The 17,906-nt window shown below is 43.7% G+C and overlaps 2 protein-coding genes across 8 annotated transcripts; both read right to left on the reverse strand.

The window, feature by feature from the left end:
• Positions 1–504: 504 nt before the first annotated feature.
• On the reverse strand, positions 505–15,099 carry mgab (MAX dimerization protein MGA b). 7 transcript variants are annotated; one of them, XM_019882384.1, is made up of 20 exons: positions 14,564–15,099; positions 11,654–12,713; positions 10,402–10,837; positions 9,148–9,247; positions 8,956–9,069; positions 8,741–8,833; positions 8,411–8,512; positions 8,013–8,334; positions 7,198–7,366; positions 6,659–6,878; positions 6,224–6,387; positions 5,970–6,144; positions 5,677–5,891; positions 5,128–5,331; positions 4,503–4,791; positions 3,649–4,091; positions 3,254–3,505; positions 2,997–3,108; positions 2,453–2,896; positions 505–1,907 (listed from the first exon to the last, which is right to left on the reverse strand). In XM_019882384.1, the coding sequence occupies exons 2-20, from the start codon at positions 12,685–12,687 to the stop codon at positions 1,375–1,377; spliced, it is 5,421 nt and encodes a 1,806-aa protein (XP_019737943.1). In that variant the 5' UTR covers positions 12,688–12,713; positions 14,564–15,099; the 3' UTR covers positions 505–1,374. The 7 variants fall into 7 exon arrangements, with proteins under 7 accessions (XP_019737943.1, XP_019737953.1, XP_019737977.1 ...); XM_019882394.1 differs by having other exon boundaries at positions 8,956–9,066; positions 11,654–12,717; XM_019882418.1 differs by having other exon boundaries at positions 8,411–8,482; positions 11,654–12,717.
• Positions 15,100–16,269: 1,170 nt separating this feature from the next.
• Positions 16,270–17,208, reverse strand: ora6 (olfactory receptor class A related 6). Its single transcript, XM_019882143.1, has one exon. The coding sequence runs from the start codon at positions 17,206–17,208 to the stop codon at positions 16,270–16,272; it is 939 nt and encodes a 312-aa protein (XP_019737702.1).
• Between the last annotated feature and the right edge of the window lie 698 nt (positions 17,209–17,906).

Consider the following 17,906-nt stretch of genomic DNA (forward strand, 5'->3'; position numbering starts at 1 on the left):
CTCGTGTCATTATTAGTATGAAAATTTGTCATTAGCATCGTGTTGCCATTTGTGGTTGCGCATTTACCAACGACTCAAAACAGATAAGCCAAGTATACAACATCGAATCAAACCACAAATGCTCTTGCTTTGAAAAACAGTATTACTTAAATCATGCATTGGGGTACAGGGTTAGGAACTCGTCGTCTACGGTAGGTTGGGGTCTGCCTTCATGCTGTAGGGATAAAACCTAAAGTATGATATTGTCAATTCCAAGAACCCTTGTAAAACAAACCTTTAAAAATTTTGTTGCAACGAACCTACGGCAAGAAAATAAATCATAATTGCATGTAACTCATTTCAGCATGACCATCGCTCATTGACTGCAATATATTAATAAAACACACAAAATCATATATTTAAAAAATGCTAAATAAATGTGAGTCATTTATATTTAGGTACCAGTACTCAATTTAACAGCAAAAAGACTCGCATTGAGAAAAGCATAGTCAAAGTACAAAAGGATTACATTCATTCACAATATTAGTCCTTTTAATAGATACAACACATGGTAGCCTTTATGTTGTTCAAATCATTTACTTTCAAAAACAAAGTGCTCGTAACAAACATGATTTCCACAGGCCAACAGAACAAAAAAAAGTCCATTAAAATCCTCATAGCAGTAGTGTTGTGTTAAAATGCAATGCTTAACATTTACAGTACAGAGGCTTTTTATTCGGGCCACTAAATGGAAAACAACAGCAACTACTACTGTAAATCACATTAGTGGTGCAAGTTGTGACATGTTTCATGAAGCTACATTCAGCAGGTCAACTAATGCTTCCTGACGTCTTGGCACCAAAATATCCTGATTCTGTGAGACCAGTTAGGAGCATTGTATATTCACAGTGGTCTTGGTCCTCATATCCCCAAACCAAGGTTAAAAAATTCAAGTTGTGAACTTGATGTAAAAATTAATGGAAATTCACGAGGGGAAGAGAAATGTACTAATATAAAGGTTTCTCTTACTACAGAACTTAAATATAGTTTTCTATTTGAGCAAATCCAAACAACTCAATTTCATACAGGTATTGAAAAAAATTTACAGTAAATAATTGCTTCTTGGTTATTTACGGTGTATGTGGACTTCACATACGCAGCTGCTCAATTGAATTTGTAAGGATGTTTGCCGATGGAAAAAACATGTTGACATTTGTGATTATTATGTAATTTTCAGGATTTAAAGCAATCTCCATCTTTTAACTTCCAATGGAAATTTCCTATGAATGTTCCTGCCTTTTGCAACCCTGACACAAACACACACACACACGCAAAAACATAGGCAGGCACATCTGGTGTGAGCAACTCGGCCTGAGGTTGTAGTCAAAAATGTTCTTATTCCGAGTCTGAATCGTGGTCCAGCTCCATCTCTATGTCTATCCAGGACTGGCGCTTGGCGCTGGGGAAGTCCTTACCCAGGGAGCCTCGCGTGCGTGGCCGTGACGCCCCACCACCAACAGTGTATTCGGGGCTTGCAAAGGGCTCGCTTTTGCGGGGCCGGCCTCTCCTACGTTTCATTGGTTGGTTGCTACAATTGTTTGGAATGAATGTTTCATCCTCATCTGGTTTTTCTTTCCTTTTCAGGATCCTTTCTCCCTTTCGAGGTCTTCCTCTTGGCCGACGTGTGGCAGATGCGCTCAAATTAGACTGCCGTGGCACCTGCTTCCCAGGAGCTGCTGTCGACACGCTTTGAAGACCATTGGTGGGGATCGCCTTCTGTTCAGGACTATACTGGTTTATGGGTTTCGCTGCATCGGGAGGTGACGCGAGGTCCAGGGGGATGGTCGAGTCGGTGCTTGAAGACTGGGTAGTAACGTCTGCATCCTGGTTGGGGTTCATGAGCATGAGCGTGTAGATGCCTTGGCCTGCTAAGACAATACATAAACGCGTAATTGGAACTGTTCATAATTCATACTATAGTGATATTTGGACCCCCCGCCCCCCCACAATAGGTGAAAAAAACAACATGCACAAGAGATGATAATAAGAAAACCAAGTCAACAGTTTTAGCCCTTCCGCATCACACACGTCTTAAACACATTGTAATTGTAAATGCATTTTTTGCAAGCATAAACTATAGAGGGAAAAAATGTTCAGTATTGAAAAGTTTGTCGTTTTCTCTGCTTTCTGGTCAGAAACAGGTGATTTTGTGAAACCAACCCATGTTCTACTGCTAACTATGAAAGAGCAGAAAAGGCCAGGGGAAATAAACTACTCAAAGATTCAAATCTTACTTTTGATCGATTTGGCACTTATGACATAACAATATTAAGTAGGTTTTAAAATCAGTCAAAATGCACTGTAAAGCCATTAACAATTTAAAATGTATACATTACTGACATGCACATATTACATATATGTCATAGGCTATGAACAGAAATGCATGGGTGGTCCTGGACATGTGCGAACTTACCAGGTTTCATCGACGAAGGCAGGATGAGTCTGCCTGTCTTGGAGCGAATCAGAGGGATGGTAAATTGTTGTGCATGTTGGGTCAACACCTCCTTGGCGGGTGAAGCTGACACAGCAGGGGCTGCAGCATCGTTGGGCTTTGGAGCAGGTGGAACAAGCTTTTGGGGTGTGGGAGGCGGAAGTGATGGGCCTTCAGATTTCCGTTCTGGAACTTCGGACAGCGGGGGCGGCGTGAGTGGAAGGAGTTGGGGGGATGGCTTTGGTGGTGGTGATGGAAGTAGTAGAGTGGTTGGGACTGGGGGTGGTGGACTGGTGGCGTCTTTGGCATGCTCCTTTTTGGATTGGTACAGACGCATGAAGAAAGGCTCTGCTTTGGAGCCACCTTTGTCCTTCAAGCGACTGAAGATCATGTCCAAATTGCCTTTGATCAGTTCCTCAGGCTTCCCTATTATCCCCCAAAAATCCAAGAACACAGAAGACTTCAGTTTGATTGATCTTTTCTTTTTCTTTTTAAACTGTGACCTAACAAAAGGGGAAACACACACCAGTCAAGCAGGACAATTTCTTCAAGTAAATCGCTTGGATCTGGGCCAGCTTCTTCTTCCTCTCCAGAAGGCCGTCAGAGATGGCCCTCAGCATATGGATTTCCTTTAAAGCCTAAAAACCACACATAACAAGCGGAATATCGATTTTTCACCAAAACACATTCGGTTCGACATTTTCAGCACGCACCATGACAAAAGGAACAGCAATCAACAAAATACAGCCAAAGCATTGAATATGAAACCGGTGAAATACCAACCATTGAGAGAAGGTGTAGTTTGGAACCTCCAGGTTGACCGAGGACATTCTGCAGCTCGTAAAAAAGTGCGCGTTGCTCCAAGCGGCGTTGCTTCTCGGTAACAGAATGGTTCCTGCGCCTCCTTGTTCTGGGGTTTTCCAATTTGCCCGTGCACAATTCGGGTGATTTACTCTGGGCCACTTCCTTCAGTCTTGCAATGGCCAGTTCCTGTTTGGACTCCTCGATGGTCTCGATGTCTACAGTGGAGTCCACCTGGAGACAACAACAAAAAAAAAAAAAAAATGATGGAAGGTGGAGCACTCTGTTTTCATGTCATAGCCTTGATATAATCCTCAATTTTTATACCATGCTCGACCCACAATTGCCAATTTTCGAGCATAAAAGGTTTTACTCACATCACTGTCATGGTCTGCGCTGTCGTCAGACAAACTGGATTCACAGTCTTCTGAAGAACAAATCGGTTGCTCGTCCTTCGTTCCCTGGGTTCCGTTAATGGCCACCGGCACACCCTTATTAGTTGTCCCCTGCTGAGCTACTACATTTGTGGGGTCGTTCGGCTTGTCTGATTTGGGTAAGCGAATGAGGGTAAAGCCCCCCGGCAGGGTGACGCTGGGACAGTTTTTGTCCTTCTTGCTCGGGTTACACGGTGGGCAGATTCTGAAGGAATAGGTGCCGCTCTGGCTCAAGAAGCTGGGTGTCTTCAGTGAAGGTGACACTGTGAGTGAGACGGTCGAGCGGGATGACCGCTGGAAAGGGTTGATGGCAGCGAGAGGGGCAAGCTGCCTCCCCATTGGACTTTCAGGGTCTTTTTTCACACACTGTTGCTTTAACAATGGAACTGGGGAAACAAAAGTTAAGAATCATGAAAACAAATTTAAGTCAATATGGTAATTTGCATTTGTTGGCGTCATTTGTTCTTTCCATTTTCAAATGCCAATCAAAGTGTAATGATACATATTTTTTTAAAATCCAACAAAAGCCAGATTTTCAAAAATATACCAATTAATGTTTCAATATATTTTTGCCCGTTGTTCTCTCTAACAACGGGCAATATATACAGCTAACATATCTTAATGCGTGTTATGAAAAACCTCTGGGTCAGATAAACCTGACCAATTAAATATTACAATTGTGTGAGCATTTTTTTATCTTAAAAAAAAATCCTAATGAGATTCTTCCATTTTCTTGACTGCCAACTGAAAATGGACTGAACAAATACACAGATTTTTCAGAAATAAAATGATCATACTAAGCGGATGGGTCTGAACATCAGTACTGTCCTTCGCTGGCATCGCTATGGGCATCAGTCTGCCAGTAGCCTTCAAGTTCTGAATGGCGGGTTTTGCATTCAAGTTTTGATTGTCAGGTTTTGCCCCAACTTTGTGCACAGCAGTGATGGGGGCATGGTCCACCTTGCGAGTTAGGTCGGAGCGCCGCTGCAGCCTACCTGTGGCGTATGCCGCAAGCCGGTTGGCTGGGTGCAGTGACCCCATGCTGCCTAGCAGCAGGTTAACATAGCTGTAGGATTTGCCATTGACCTGTTTATGGAAAACGAAACAAAAAAAAAAAAAATTAAGAAAATGGTACAGAATATAACAGGAATCTAACATAAAAATTTGCACAAAAACATGGCCGAAAAGTTGAATAAATCAATACATTGTCATAAATAGGCTGAAATATAAAACCATAAAAAAATAATTAAAAAAATGCTATAAGTACATAAATAAAGCTCATAATGTATTTTGGGTTATAAAACGGTATGAGGATAGAACTGAAAAATGCATTCATGGGGTGATAAATGATCAAAATAATTGATCTCAATTGTTGCATAAGTTAAAATCCCAACCAATATCATACTTGTTCCTGAGTCTCACCTGTATGAGTTCAGACGTTTGGCTGCTAACTGGTTTGGTTCTGGCCACCATCAGGCCAGCGGGCAACACGCCACCTAGGAAGGGCTTGACTTCGGATTGCCACACGGGCTGCTTGCGTTTTTCTTCCGTTGGGTCCAGCGCATCCTCATTAGAGTTTTGCTCCTCAGCTTCGACGCGAACGTTTGCCGGTCGACTGACGCGCACCTGGAGGGCACATGATGATGTCATTTCCTATCCTACCCGACAGACTGTTCACATACTAGAGTGCTTGTGTTTGCTATTACAGAGAATTGCAACTTCCAAGGTAGGGTTTGGAAGATATGGCACTCGGTGAGACACAAGACCTGTATTTCAAAAATGGTCTGTGTGTGTGTGTGTGTGTGTGTGTGTGTGTCACATAAGTGACGCATATTTACACAGTAATCCATAGTAATGATACTAAGGGCCTGAAGTGCAACACACCCACAAAGAGCGCAGGCTCTCGGCTAGGGTGAATACGCAATGTACGGTCCACCATATGCAACCGTAGATTAGGCACAGAAAACTGACCCTATAGGTGAGGTTGGACCCGCTAGGCTTCTGGATAAAGATCTTGGTGACAGGGTGGATGAGATATGGTCCAATGTTGAAGGGCTCGGACAGTTTATCCTGATTAAGGCGCGTGCACAAAGTCTCCAAGATCATCTCACGGTCTTCCTCCCAACGGCATACCGACTGGATCTCGATTTGTTTTTTAATCAGTTTCTCTTTGAATACCGTGTTTTCTGCAAAAGAACACACAGGCGTTACTGTAAACTCATTAGGAAGATAATTTAAACATACATCATCGTAATGGTTCTTACCTTGCTTTTTGGGTTCGCATGGGGCCCGGCCGTGCTTCTTGGAGTTGGTGGCCAGTGTTGGAATGTAATCGATGGTGTTTTGAGATGGCGGCTTGCTTTTGAACGGACGAACCCGCGCACAAGTCAGGAAGCTCTCCAGGTACTTGTAAACAGGATCCTTGTCCTCTTCTTGAATCTGCAATTATAGGTTGATGTTGCTCATTTATAGGAAACTTCCATTTATTCATTTAATTATTCAAGTAATTATTTTGAACCTGTTGCCTGGGAAGTGCCATATACGGCTTGAGGGGGTTTACAGGGGGCGCACTTTGGCTTTTGGGTTGAAAGAGCGGATCTGGATCCGCATCAAAAATATTTCGATTCCACAGTTTATTGGACTGCGAGGTGGAACACGACTTGTGCTCCAGACTGGTCCCTGCTGGCAGAAAAGAAAAAAAAACACTTGAATGACCATGACCCCTATTGTAGCACTGTTAGGGACATACAAGTAAAAATAGACATAATTAAACATTTTTGTGAGAAAAAACATTTTTAATTAATAAATAAATAAATAACCCACAAAAATAAAAAATATGTATGAATACATGTTTTTTTTTACAGCGTGTCATAGGGCTTAGATATATTCGGGATCACATTTGCATGCTGTCAAGAAAAGATTTGAATATGCCAGGCTCAACTCATAATCTTACCACTATTCACTTCATCCTGCTGCCAGCTATCTTGTGTTGTCCGCTTGGAGCAGGCACAGCCGAACATGCATGCAGGCTGGCGGCAGTGGAGCGGGCCCACGACGGGATAACTGAGACTAAAGCACACACAGCCCAGTCGGCAGAACTCTTGTCTGCATTCTGGCCCCGTCATCTTCCTGAGTGGATTTGGGGGGGATTTCTCTGCCTGCTGGTGCAGTGTCTGATTAAAAAAAAAAAAAAAAAAAAAAAAAACAGGAGGAGTAGGAGGAGGTCTCAAGATCTTTTCTGGTGGAAATGCTTGACCTTCACATGACTGACTCTGATTATTATCATATATTGTGCAATGTACATCAGCAACATTTTTAGGCACGCCCGCCATTTTTTGGTTAGTCAGTTAAGAGCTACTGGACATCACGGATCACGATGAAATACTGTGGTGCAGGTCTGAACAAAGGTATAAGGTGCCGATGGGAGCTTTTGTGGTCGCCGAGTGGATATTTAGACGTGTAAAAAATGCACAATTGGCAATTGTTTGGTACCTCTTTGGTCAGCATAACAGCCAGCGAGGCTGAGACCCTCGTTGGTGTCAGGCACGTTCGGGTACAACCCTGGCTCACGACATCATCCTCCATTTCCAACAGTTTCTGCTGGACAATCGGTGGGGCAGTTGACTTGATGGCAGTCATCAGCCGGGAAGCCTGTGTCGGTCTGACCGCAAGGGGATAGGAAAATGTCCCATTATATAAACATGTTTTATCACATTGATTTTTCGCCATCTGCTGGCACAAGTGTTCATTAAAGCTGCTTTCAAGACTTCTCGAGAATGAAAAAGACAAACCAGAGTCAAGGCAAAAGCCATTTGTGGTTACTTTGATTTAATTAACGAAGTGTTGAGTAAATTTGTCATTCTCAATGCCGCGTAGCCTGTAGAGGATCGTGGGGGTGGGTGGTTTGAGTGTTGTAGCCTAACCCAGCTGACTTCGTGCAAAAGACCTACACCCTGAACACATTGCCAGCCAATCGCCACTTCTCAAAATCTGACTTGTTTTTCGGAGGGTGCGACACCAACAGTTTGTCTTCTTACGAAAGGTACGATGTAAAGAAGTGTAAAGTAACAGCTTGACAAGTGTGAATGATTATGCGATGAGTGACCATGTTTGACATACTGCCAAAAGCAGGTCACTAGCCATGGTGTCTGCTAGCCAGAGGCTGAGCTGCACTGTATTGGTGTGAGTAGCGTGCAAGGCCTTTAGTGTCCCTCATCTATTATGTTTTATGTACTACGTTCCATATGGAATACCGAAAAACATATACGGTTACACTCCAAGAGAGAAACCTGCCGGCAAGTTGTTACCTCTGTGGATTCGAAGCACGACGCATGGTGGTGGTCGGAGTCCTCGCCAGGTACGGGGGTGGTGATGTTAATGCAGCATAGAGCAGTGGCTTAAAGGAGAGAGGGCAGGGCTTGTTGTTGATGCCAGCGGGTGTCTTGCGATGCTTGAGGACACTGTCCAGCGTCTTCACGTAGCTGGCGCTCTTAGCAGGCAGCTGGTAGGCCACGGGGGCTTCGGGGCCAGTGGAGAATGCGGCGGCGCGTTCGCTGATCTGCTGGGCCTCGCTCTCCAAGTACTCGTCCAGCATGTTGCTGCAGAAGGCCGACAGGTTTTTCTGGGAGCCTGGAAAAAAGAAACAAAATGATACTCATATTTAAAACCCAGTAAAGGACTCGGGAGAAGGTAGAAGCCACCTCACCATCGCTTGGCTGCTTGCTTTGAACAAACTTGTTCTTCCAACCCTTTATTTTAGTCACGTCACTTGTTTTTCCTGTTCGGGAGATGAAAGTCAAACCCTCACCTGCAAAGCAAATGTGCTGAATCAAGCTGTCACTTTCACAAGGCCACATAAACTACTCGGGCTGGGGAATTCAGCCCTTTCTTGATTAATTTGAGGTTGTTGCTGGGGGGGTTTAAATGTCATTTTAGTTGCTTCCGGAGTTCAAAGCGTGCTGTGTCCTGTGCTGCACTATGAGTAGCTAGTTTGCATTTCTGAGGAATGTCTTAACTAGGACTTGTGCTGACTTACTGTCATGGTTAAAGGGCGGCAGTGGCAGGCAAACCCCCAAGTACAGCAGGTCAATGGGCTTGCTGGGATCCAGAGAGCTCAACTTCAAGCCAACTAAAAAAGGAACACAATTCATATTTGATATTCTACTATTATTATGATAAGGGGGCACAGCAAGGGTCATATTTTGAGCCTTGCGTGTAATTGTCTTGGTGTCAATGCATCCATCCGCTCACCCTCCTCCAGGACAGGATGGATCACCTGTCTGTACTTGGCCACTTTGAGGTCCTGTAGTAAGATTGCTTCAAGGCGACCAATCTTCTCCTCTGTAGTCTCTGGAGTGGCCTCATCTGAAATATGTGAAATGATTAGATTTGCGAGATTAGATACAAATGGTAGAACTGTAAAACAACACGTGGGCTTTGTACCAGTTTTCATTTGCTGCGTGGGAGTCATTAGGGAGGAATCGGGTGATACCGGCAGAGACTTGTTGGATGGCTCGGCTCGGATGTGACTCTCCAGAGCTTCCTGTATAACGGAAAAGAAGCCCAGTTGAAAGGCATACGAACATGCCACGGGATGCGCGGTTGTGCTTTTTCCATCATAGGTTTTTTTTTTGCTCGAAAGTAGCCATCTATAGGTTTCAAAGAAAGTGAAAATGAAAGTGTTATTAGGAAGCCTGAAAAATTACTGCTTTAAAAAAGGAAATAATAGCTAAACATTTTGCAATATTGTTATGCAGTTTGGTTTGGTGCAATCTACCATTTTACTATTGTAATAAATTTGCACAATTATATTTCTATGGCCTTTTTTCTGAATACACAAAGATGCTTCAGAAAAAGTGTTCACAAAACAAAAAAGTGCAAAAAAAACCAAGCAAACAAAAATGCTCCGATTCTCTGTAGATACAACAAGGGCAGCAGAGTTACAAGCCCTCCATAGCTTTCACTCCGTGGAAGGAGAACCTGCAGGCTAGCTATGATTAGCAGGCACAAGGAGGAGACATTGGTCCCAAACAGCGAGTGTTAAACACAACGGGGGAGGTGAAAGTCTGTGCAGGTTCCATGTTCAGCGCGCTAGGTGATGATAGTGTTCGAAAGGCTTGGTGGTGTAATATTTCCTGATAAATTACCTTTCGTTTCTTGCATTTTAACATGCAGTCTTTCACTCACGTGACTACACAGCCTTGTTTATGTTCACCATGGATACCGCAAACCCAAAATGGCTGCCACATTTTACAAGGAAACACTGTTCCCAAAGCCTATCATGTTTGAAGCAAAAAGACTAAGATGTTGCAAGTTATTTGCTTGCCCTGTGATTTTTTTTCATAATAAAATGTAGTTTCCGCTTATTTTCATCATGTGCAATACTTATTTTGAACCACACACTTATCAAAATAAGGTAAGTATAACTCTGCTCTTGGGATGGAATGGATTAATTTAATTTCACCCACCCATCCATTTTCTAATATGCTTGACGAAATATGAAAAAAAAATACGTTTTACATTTTAAAATTTGTATTTTATGGTACACACATTTTATTTATATATATATAAATAAACTGATGACCAGAAAAAAAAAGCAACCATTTATAACTCTAATTACATTGATTGTGTTTTGGAAACAAAATATTTAAGAAGCAGACAAAAACATTGTTGAATCTGTAGTTTGCAGGCATTTACCCTGGTGGCGAATGAGACAAAGGTGAGGCCCTCGACTTCATCCAATTCAGGCTCTGTGGTGACGCTCGCTGAGGGTCTGCCACAAGCTGCGTGCCGTAAGGTAGCAGATTTCCATCCTCCCTCCAATCTGCTCCAGTGCCCGTTCCTGTTGTTGTGGCGCCTACACAAGGTTCTCTGGACCGACAGCGCAGAACTCACACAGGGTTTTTTGGGGGTCTCAATGTGTATCCGCTTGCTGGGCGACTTGTCGTCATCTGTGTTGTCGCCTTTCGTCAGTGAACGCTTGAGTACAATCCTCAAGTCTCCGACGGCTTGTCTGCCTTGCACGCACTGAGTGACTGGATCGTGGTTGATGGTGGGAGAGAATGTGATTGGCTTCAGGACAAGATTGGACTCTTGTTCAGTGGGAAGGTAGGCCGAGTCAGCACTCAGAAGGCTATGAGAAAACACAAATTAATATTCAAACTACATCAGCTCCACTTTATGACTATTTTGAATTTTCTGGGTACTTTACTTTAAAGCGTCAAGATAAACAACTAACATTTGATGATGCTCACAACTTAAAAGCAGTACATGCATTAGCTGCCAAAAGCATTTTCTTTTTTACTCAGTGATGTGTCGGTACAATAGCAATGATTACACACGTTCGCTTTCAGACATGAGACATTCTGAACAGTACCAAACATTCAATGTACAACATACAGAGATGGCTAGATTGGCTTTTCTGCTGCTAAATCTGTCAAACGAGTAATTGGCAATATTGTTCAGCATACACGTTCAAAGAAAAGAAATGTTTTCTTTTTTTTTTTTTTTTTTTATTAAAAAGCAAATTATCTATTAAGTTACTTGAGTGAAATATTTTGTGAATCTTGTAAATCTGCAATATAATTGAAGTGATTCTTCTTTTGCCCGGGAACCTCAACAGGTTTATGAATGATCTATTGCAACGGAGTAGCTTAATCTTGCGCCTTGGCGGAGGTTAATGTTCACAGAGATGAAATCGGTTCACAAGACCGGTACCACGTCCGCGACGTAAACAAAATTTATGTGCAAGTCTGAACATGCTGTAGTTTATCACTCACCTAATCTAACGAAGAACAGTTAGTGGTAAGAACTGATGACGCCCTGTATTGGTGGATGTAAATGGTTACATCCAGTTAAATATGATGAAATGGATGCATGTGAACCATTTATTCCTATTTGAGAAAAAACTCCATACGGCCAAAATAATGAGGTAACCAAAAACTCCTACCTTTGGTCAACAGGTTTGATTTCTGGTTGCTCCTCGGGTGGTTCCATGTTAAGCTGCAGTTTCTCTACCGGGACATCGCTCAAGTTGGGTCCGAACCGGTCCTCCCTGAAGCCCTTGGCGAAAGGATTGTGGTTGATCTTCAGCTGTGTGACGAGAAAATTCTGGTAGGTGGTCACTGCCATGAACTCCGTCTGCGGGAAGGTGAACGTCAAGCTTTCGGGTCCCATGACCGGTGGCGTTGTGATGTCGTTGGACAGGGGAATGACGTGGAGCTGGGGAATGTAGCGGTGCATGGAGGTGAGGATGATGTGGCCCTCCAAGTCTTTGGGGTTGTTGGTGACTTTGAGTTTGTAGAAGGACAACATGCTACCCATGAGGTCCGAGCCGCGGCACGGTGAGTAGTGGTGGGGGAAGGCCCGCACCGCAACCTGGGCCTGGTATTCTGCCGGGCCCACCACCTCCCACTTGGGGGAGTTCCAGCGGTACTTGTATTTGTCTGAAGGTACAATGGAGAGCATCAGGCTGTAGTGTCGCTCAGGGTCCAGGCCAGCCAGGCGGTAGCGGCAGTAAGGGAACATGCGGCGGCCCTGCTTGGTGAGGATCATCTCCGTGCCGCAGCTGTGGAACTGCTTCCACACGCGGTCGTTCTCCAGCGTCACGCTCACGCCTTTGCACATCAGCATATTAGGTTGCTCATCGTCCGGGTTTGGATGGCCAAAATCCACCACCGCCGATTTTGTGATGCTCACAGAAAACGCCGGCGAGTCCGATGCAGAGGCGATGTGCGAGCCAGCCGGACTCATCCCCGAGACGGTGGGCAAAGCCACAGTGGGCTTTGCCGGGCTGGCCTCGGCAGGAGAGTGGAGGGATGTCACACTTTTGTTGGTACTCGCCACGGAGATGGCCGTGGTGGGAGAAGGAGGTGTGGAGGAAAGGACAGTTGTGACGGGACCTGAGATGGGGACATTAGCCATGGGTCCCTCTTCGACATGCTGGTCCTGCATGGATACGGGTTGAGGATGTGTCGCGGGCATCACTAATGCTTGCACTGGATTCACTTCTTTCTAGATGAAAACAATATATACTTTAAAATACAAGATGGCAACCCCCAAAATCAAACTTAAAAAGCCGTATAATGTGGGTCCCGATTTGCTGGTATCCTTTATTATCAGTGAAGATTATGAATTAATAAAGATTCAAACCAGGTTAAAAAGGTGGCTCGTTTGCCATAATTCTGATTCAGAGCTTTCAAAGTATTTTTAAAATCATGGTTTTCGAAAACCTTGTTCTTGCAATTGTATGCTCTCCACCCCCCCCAGATACTTTTTATTTATTTACTTTGCTTTTAAATCTCTTTAACTCTGTGACTAGTTTTATAGCATTATGTGAAGCATGTTAAGTTACAGTGTGAATGAAAGGCATTAATTCTGGCTGCATTTACACTGTTCCTGGCGGCCATGTTTACGCTAATTTTAGTGTGACGTGGGCCTTTTATTTCTCCACATATAACCCTTGCTAAGGTTTCTCACGGTAGTACAGTACATCGAATCAAATCAAATCTTTAACTTAAAAATATATTGAGATACACATCAACCCATCTTTCATTGGAAAGTTATATCTTTAAAGAAAAAAAACGACATTAACAGAAACCTACTGACAATTCATATTGTAAAACAACATGAAACACATTGCAACACACCCTCTTGAACTGAATTGTACTATATTGTATCAAATTGTAAACAATCAATCGTTCTACTTTAAAATAAACCGTCCTTGACTTGTATCCCACCTCATGTATCAAGATACGTATCAAATCATTTATTGGAGAGATGCACACCCCTGCTGTTTTGCTTTCATTCCTTTGATGTGAGTCCAAAAGCCATTCGTACTTAAAAGTATAGCTCTTAATCCTAGTTGCTGTGCAGAATACTTGCATCTCCAAAACCTTCATTTTTTTTCAATTTGTTGAGCCTTTAACATTACAGTACATCATTAAAGAGAGCAAGCCATTTTTAACACTTTAGAAACAACAGTAATTAGGGTAAGGGTTAATAAGAAAAAAAAAGATCAAATTAATCTGAAAAAAGGAGTTTGGGTTAGATTTAATGAACGTTCGAGAAGGTTTGATGTTTATGGTTTAAACTTTGAATATAGGCAACGTTTTAACATTTTTAGGAAGGGATGGGGGGTCATGATGCCTAAATGCAAAAAAATTGAAGTAAACGGGAATAACAGTGCATTGACAGTAGGGTTGTAAGTTAAACAACAATTGACACTCAAACAATACTTTCAACTGCTCATGGATTTCTCCCGAAAAGGACAATTCTGGAGAACGTGAGCTGGTTTAACACAGCACTGGCATCACACCCATCGAAACATCCGTGACCCACAACGACAGAACGTTACCCGTGAGTGTTTTTAAACGTTTTAGTGGCCGTTTCTCGTTCGGTCCGACACCGACAAAAGTGGACTTTGACTTTCCCGCTACAAGTGGGACCTTCGACGGCGTGACCGACCAATGGCAGCTCGGTGTCTCCGCGTGGAGGACATGGCTGACACCGCTGGCCAAGGATCCCGTGCTCTTTCAACTCGAAATAAATCAAATAAAAACGCCATGAGAGTCCATTTCGCGTTGACGTGAGGAATTTAAAACGAGATTAAATTCAATTAACGTCGGGTTTTGTTGAAGAGGAGGACAAGTCGACAACGCCATAAAGCTACACACAAACATACAGAGGTGTTAATCGCTATCAAAAGGCACGTCGCCGCTATGTTTACCCCCTCAAATGCTGTCTTATATCCGTCTAAATGTTAATAATATCGTAAAGCCACGCGAAGTGATGGGGTCTTGGGGGGAAGCAAGAGAGGGGGAGATAAATAGAGAGAGTGCTTAGGCAGGCCGCCACTCACCAAGTTGGAAAAGTTGCAGTTTCCTCAAACGCCTCACCTCTCCGCTCCGGCAGGCCCGCCTCGTGCGTGGCCTCGGTGGCGGCCGTGCAAGCCGACTTGCGCCGGCAGAGTGTCGGAGGGGACACACAAACACTCCTAAACTGTTGGTCCGTCGAGGCAAAGTGGCAAATAATCGAGGCCGGAGAGAGCCACGCTAAGGCCGGCCCAGTCAGGATCTTTCTCTCTCTCTTGCATCGATCGACCCTGCGCGCGTACACGCCGACGAGCCAAGAAGGCGCATGCACAGTATCAGCCTCCCCCACCTTCTGCTTACCCCATCCCCCGTCCTTCTCTTCCTCCAATAGCGCGTGATCCTCGCTTAGCAAACGTGTTGAGAGCGGGAGATTTTTTTTTCTTCCGCCTCCCGATGTAAATAACAAACAAAAACTCCGAGAAGTTGTTCACAAAATGTTTCACGAGACTTATTCGTCGTGGCGCTTGATATTTTACCTGCTCGGACTCGTCGACGCGCGTACACGCGCACACGCAACAAACGTTGGGTAGTGGGCTGTGACGTCACACATTGGCGCCACGGCTCCTCGGTAGCCAATGAGCATGCTTCTTCTTCCTCACCCAAACTCAACTGAAGTCGTCAAAATGTTACACTCGATCGCTTTTTATACAACTGAAAATAATAATGGTGACGTACTAAACAGAGACAAGGTGCGGTACAAAATAAGCCGTCGTCAATAATAAGCAACTTTTCGCACGATTGAAATGAGGCGAAGGTGGCTCGTCATTGGTCAGTCATTTGGTTGGGACAAAATGGCGGCTACTGTAAACAGTACCGTGTACAAGTGTCAACATTCTAAGAAAATTCATGTTATGGCATTAAAAAAAGCACAACTGTGGTGACACTTGAAAAAAATGAAGAGTAAAGTAATTTTCAAAATCTATATTTGTGGCTTTGTTGTGATAAAATGCATGGCAAAACATGACTCCATATGTCATCATATTTCATACATAAATTAACAGCAGTCTTCACCAAGCCCTCTGAGTCATTACAGAAGTCAATTCACTGAATGCTTTCTTATTACTTTATATTTTTAAAAATATCTTCCTACCAGTTCCTACATAGCTACTGGGGGCATTACAGGACACACACAGACATGGACGATAGCGGGGAAGGTGTTTCCAAGTGCACACTTCACAGCGTAGATCTTTGATCTCCCTGGTTAACTTTACATCATCTGCCCGTGGAGGTCTGCTTGCTGTTCCTTATAAACGTACTTTGTGTGCTTTGACGTCCCAGACTCGAGCAAATCAGTTTCTTCTTCTGCCATGTCAAGGACTGTCATTGCGCCTCCGATCCTCTGCATTTAGAGGGAATGAGAGGACCCGCTTGGTCTCTTAGCTCAGCAAGTCGGCTGTGTTCACACACACACAATGGCACAAACCACCGAGCTGAGTATGTTTGCAAAAATACTAACACTCAGCCCAAACTACTCCCTCGCAGAGTTAGCAGGAACACTCTGTAAACTTTGTTTCAGGCACCTTTAATCTGGATGTAATTAAAGATTAAATGTGATTAAATGTGAATAGAGTCATTTTTATTCACTGTTCACAATTTAGGTTAGGGTGGATCTTAACAACTGTACTAAAATGCAAACGTTGCGTTGACGGTCTTTTTTTTTTATGACAGTCTCAATGAGACAACATCAAAACAATTACTTTTTGCAAAAGTTCTTGTTGGAAAACAAGCTTTTACCAATACCAAACACGTATGGACTGATGGATGTGTAGGACGTTGAAATAAAGAACTCCAATTCTGCCCAAAAAGGAAAGTCAGTGGCATTGAAAGTCATTTGGAAAACCAAATAAAGAGTCCAATCTACCTGAAACAATGTCATTGCCGCCAGGATTGCAATGGTGCTCCGGCGGAGCCCTCGAACGTTACACCTTTTCTGATTCTGGGTCAAGCCACTCACAGTGGCGATGGGCTTCACTGTGGTCCTCGGGCCAAGCAACACTGTGACGATGAGGCAACTTGTAACCGTCACTATAGTCAGAGGCAACAGGTAACACAACAGAATGAAGGTGTACTTGTAAACGCGGTTAACCGTCGGACAGTGGTTGTTGCTGCATAGAAAGAAGTCCGGCGGGCATCCCGTGTGATTCCATGTATAGTTCCCCATGAGATTCCCTGTCGGGCCTTGCAAGTTCATGACAAAAATGGGGGCACTCAAGAAGATGGAGATACCAATGCAAAGCCCAATTGCTGTCCAAGCGGCATGAATGTTATCCAGGCAGATGTCAAGGTGGACTCTCTTGTTGGCGTATCTGAGTTTCTGGTAGCGATAGATGGCGATGAGGACGGTGAAGAGGATGCTGCCGATTTCCCCCAACACCGTCAAGAATTTCAGTGAGCGGCACAACCATGCCTCCAAGACCTCGTAGGACCTCTGAAGAATAATAATGTCATAGATGTTGACAATGACAATCTCCTCCAGGTTGGCTGAAGCCAGTCCTAGAAGAAACAGCTGAAACGTCTTGACCGAGGAGACCCTGGTCTGAATTATGGAGAAGATGAGAAAAACATTACCCACAATGCCTATGCAAGAAATTAAGACTCTTAAAGTCAGGAGGTGGAAAGAAACTTTCAGCATCATTAAAGTTAAGTGTGATCGGTGCAGGGTTTAGAAAGAATCTCCCTCTATCTGTCCGAGACCACACAATCTTGTTATGGAGTACTCAGAGATGCTGGGAGCTTGCCGATTGGCAGACTGGCTGTGCTCATTATCCAAACGGTAAAACAAAAAGCAGGCTGGAAAAATGTGAAGGCTGGGCATCATTAAATTTTCACCTCTGAGCTTTTCATAAGTGCCACCCAGAGACGAGAGCTTCGTTCGGGTTACATTTAGGGCAGCGGCATGTTGTTGGGATGTTTTTTTTTTTTTTTCTCATTGACTGACATCTACAAATGCATATTGACTACACCATTATTATGAAAAAGTGAGCATATGAAGAGTGTATTTAAAGGCTGACACAGTTATGGTAAGTTAGTTTCTTAAATATTTTATAGTCAGTTTTTTATGGTTATAAGACTTTATTTTTATTTTTTGCATGACGTGATGTCTCGATGATGAGCCGAACAGCGGAGAAGCCATAATGGCACACAGGGGTCTCGTGATGTTGACAGAGGACCAGTTCATGTTTCAGCTTGTCTCTTTTTCCTTTCCTGGCGCATCATCTATTCGTTAGCACAACTGAACTCCCTCCATACTGAATCAGCTTAATGGTGAATCCCACTGTGTGCATGTGTGTGTGTGTGTGTGTGTGTGTGTGTGTGTGTGATTAAGGCTAA

The sequence above is a fragment of the Hippocampus comes genome, unplaced genomic scaffold (genome assembly GCF_001891065.2).
Source record: "Hippocampus comes isolate QL1 unplaced genomic scaffold, H_comes_QL1_v1.1 scaffold594, whole genome shotgun sequence".
NCBI lineage: Eukaryota > Metazoa > Chordata > Actinopteri > Syngnathiformes > Syngnathidae > Hippocampus > Hippocampus comes.

Coding starts and splice junctions, on each gene's coding strand:
- ora6 (XM_019882143.1), bottom strand. CDS start 17,208: ATGCTGAAAGTTTCTTTCCACCTCCTGACTTTAAGAGTCTTAATTTCT.
- mgab (XM_019882384.1), bottom strand. CDS start 12,687: ATGCCCGCGACACATCCTCAACCCGTATCCATGCAGGACCAGCATGTC. Junction 8,513..8,740: donor GCCGCCCTTTAACCATGACA/GTAAGTCAGCAC, acceptor TTTGCTTTGCAG/GTGAGGGTTTGACTTTCATC. Junction 1,908..2,452: donor GCCTTCGTCGATGAAACCTG/GTAAGTTCGCAC, acceptor GTATTGTCTTAG/CAGGCCAAGGCATCTACACG.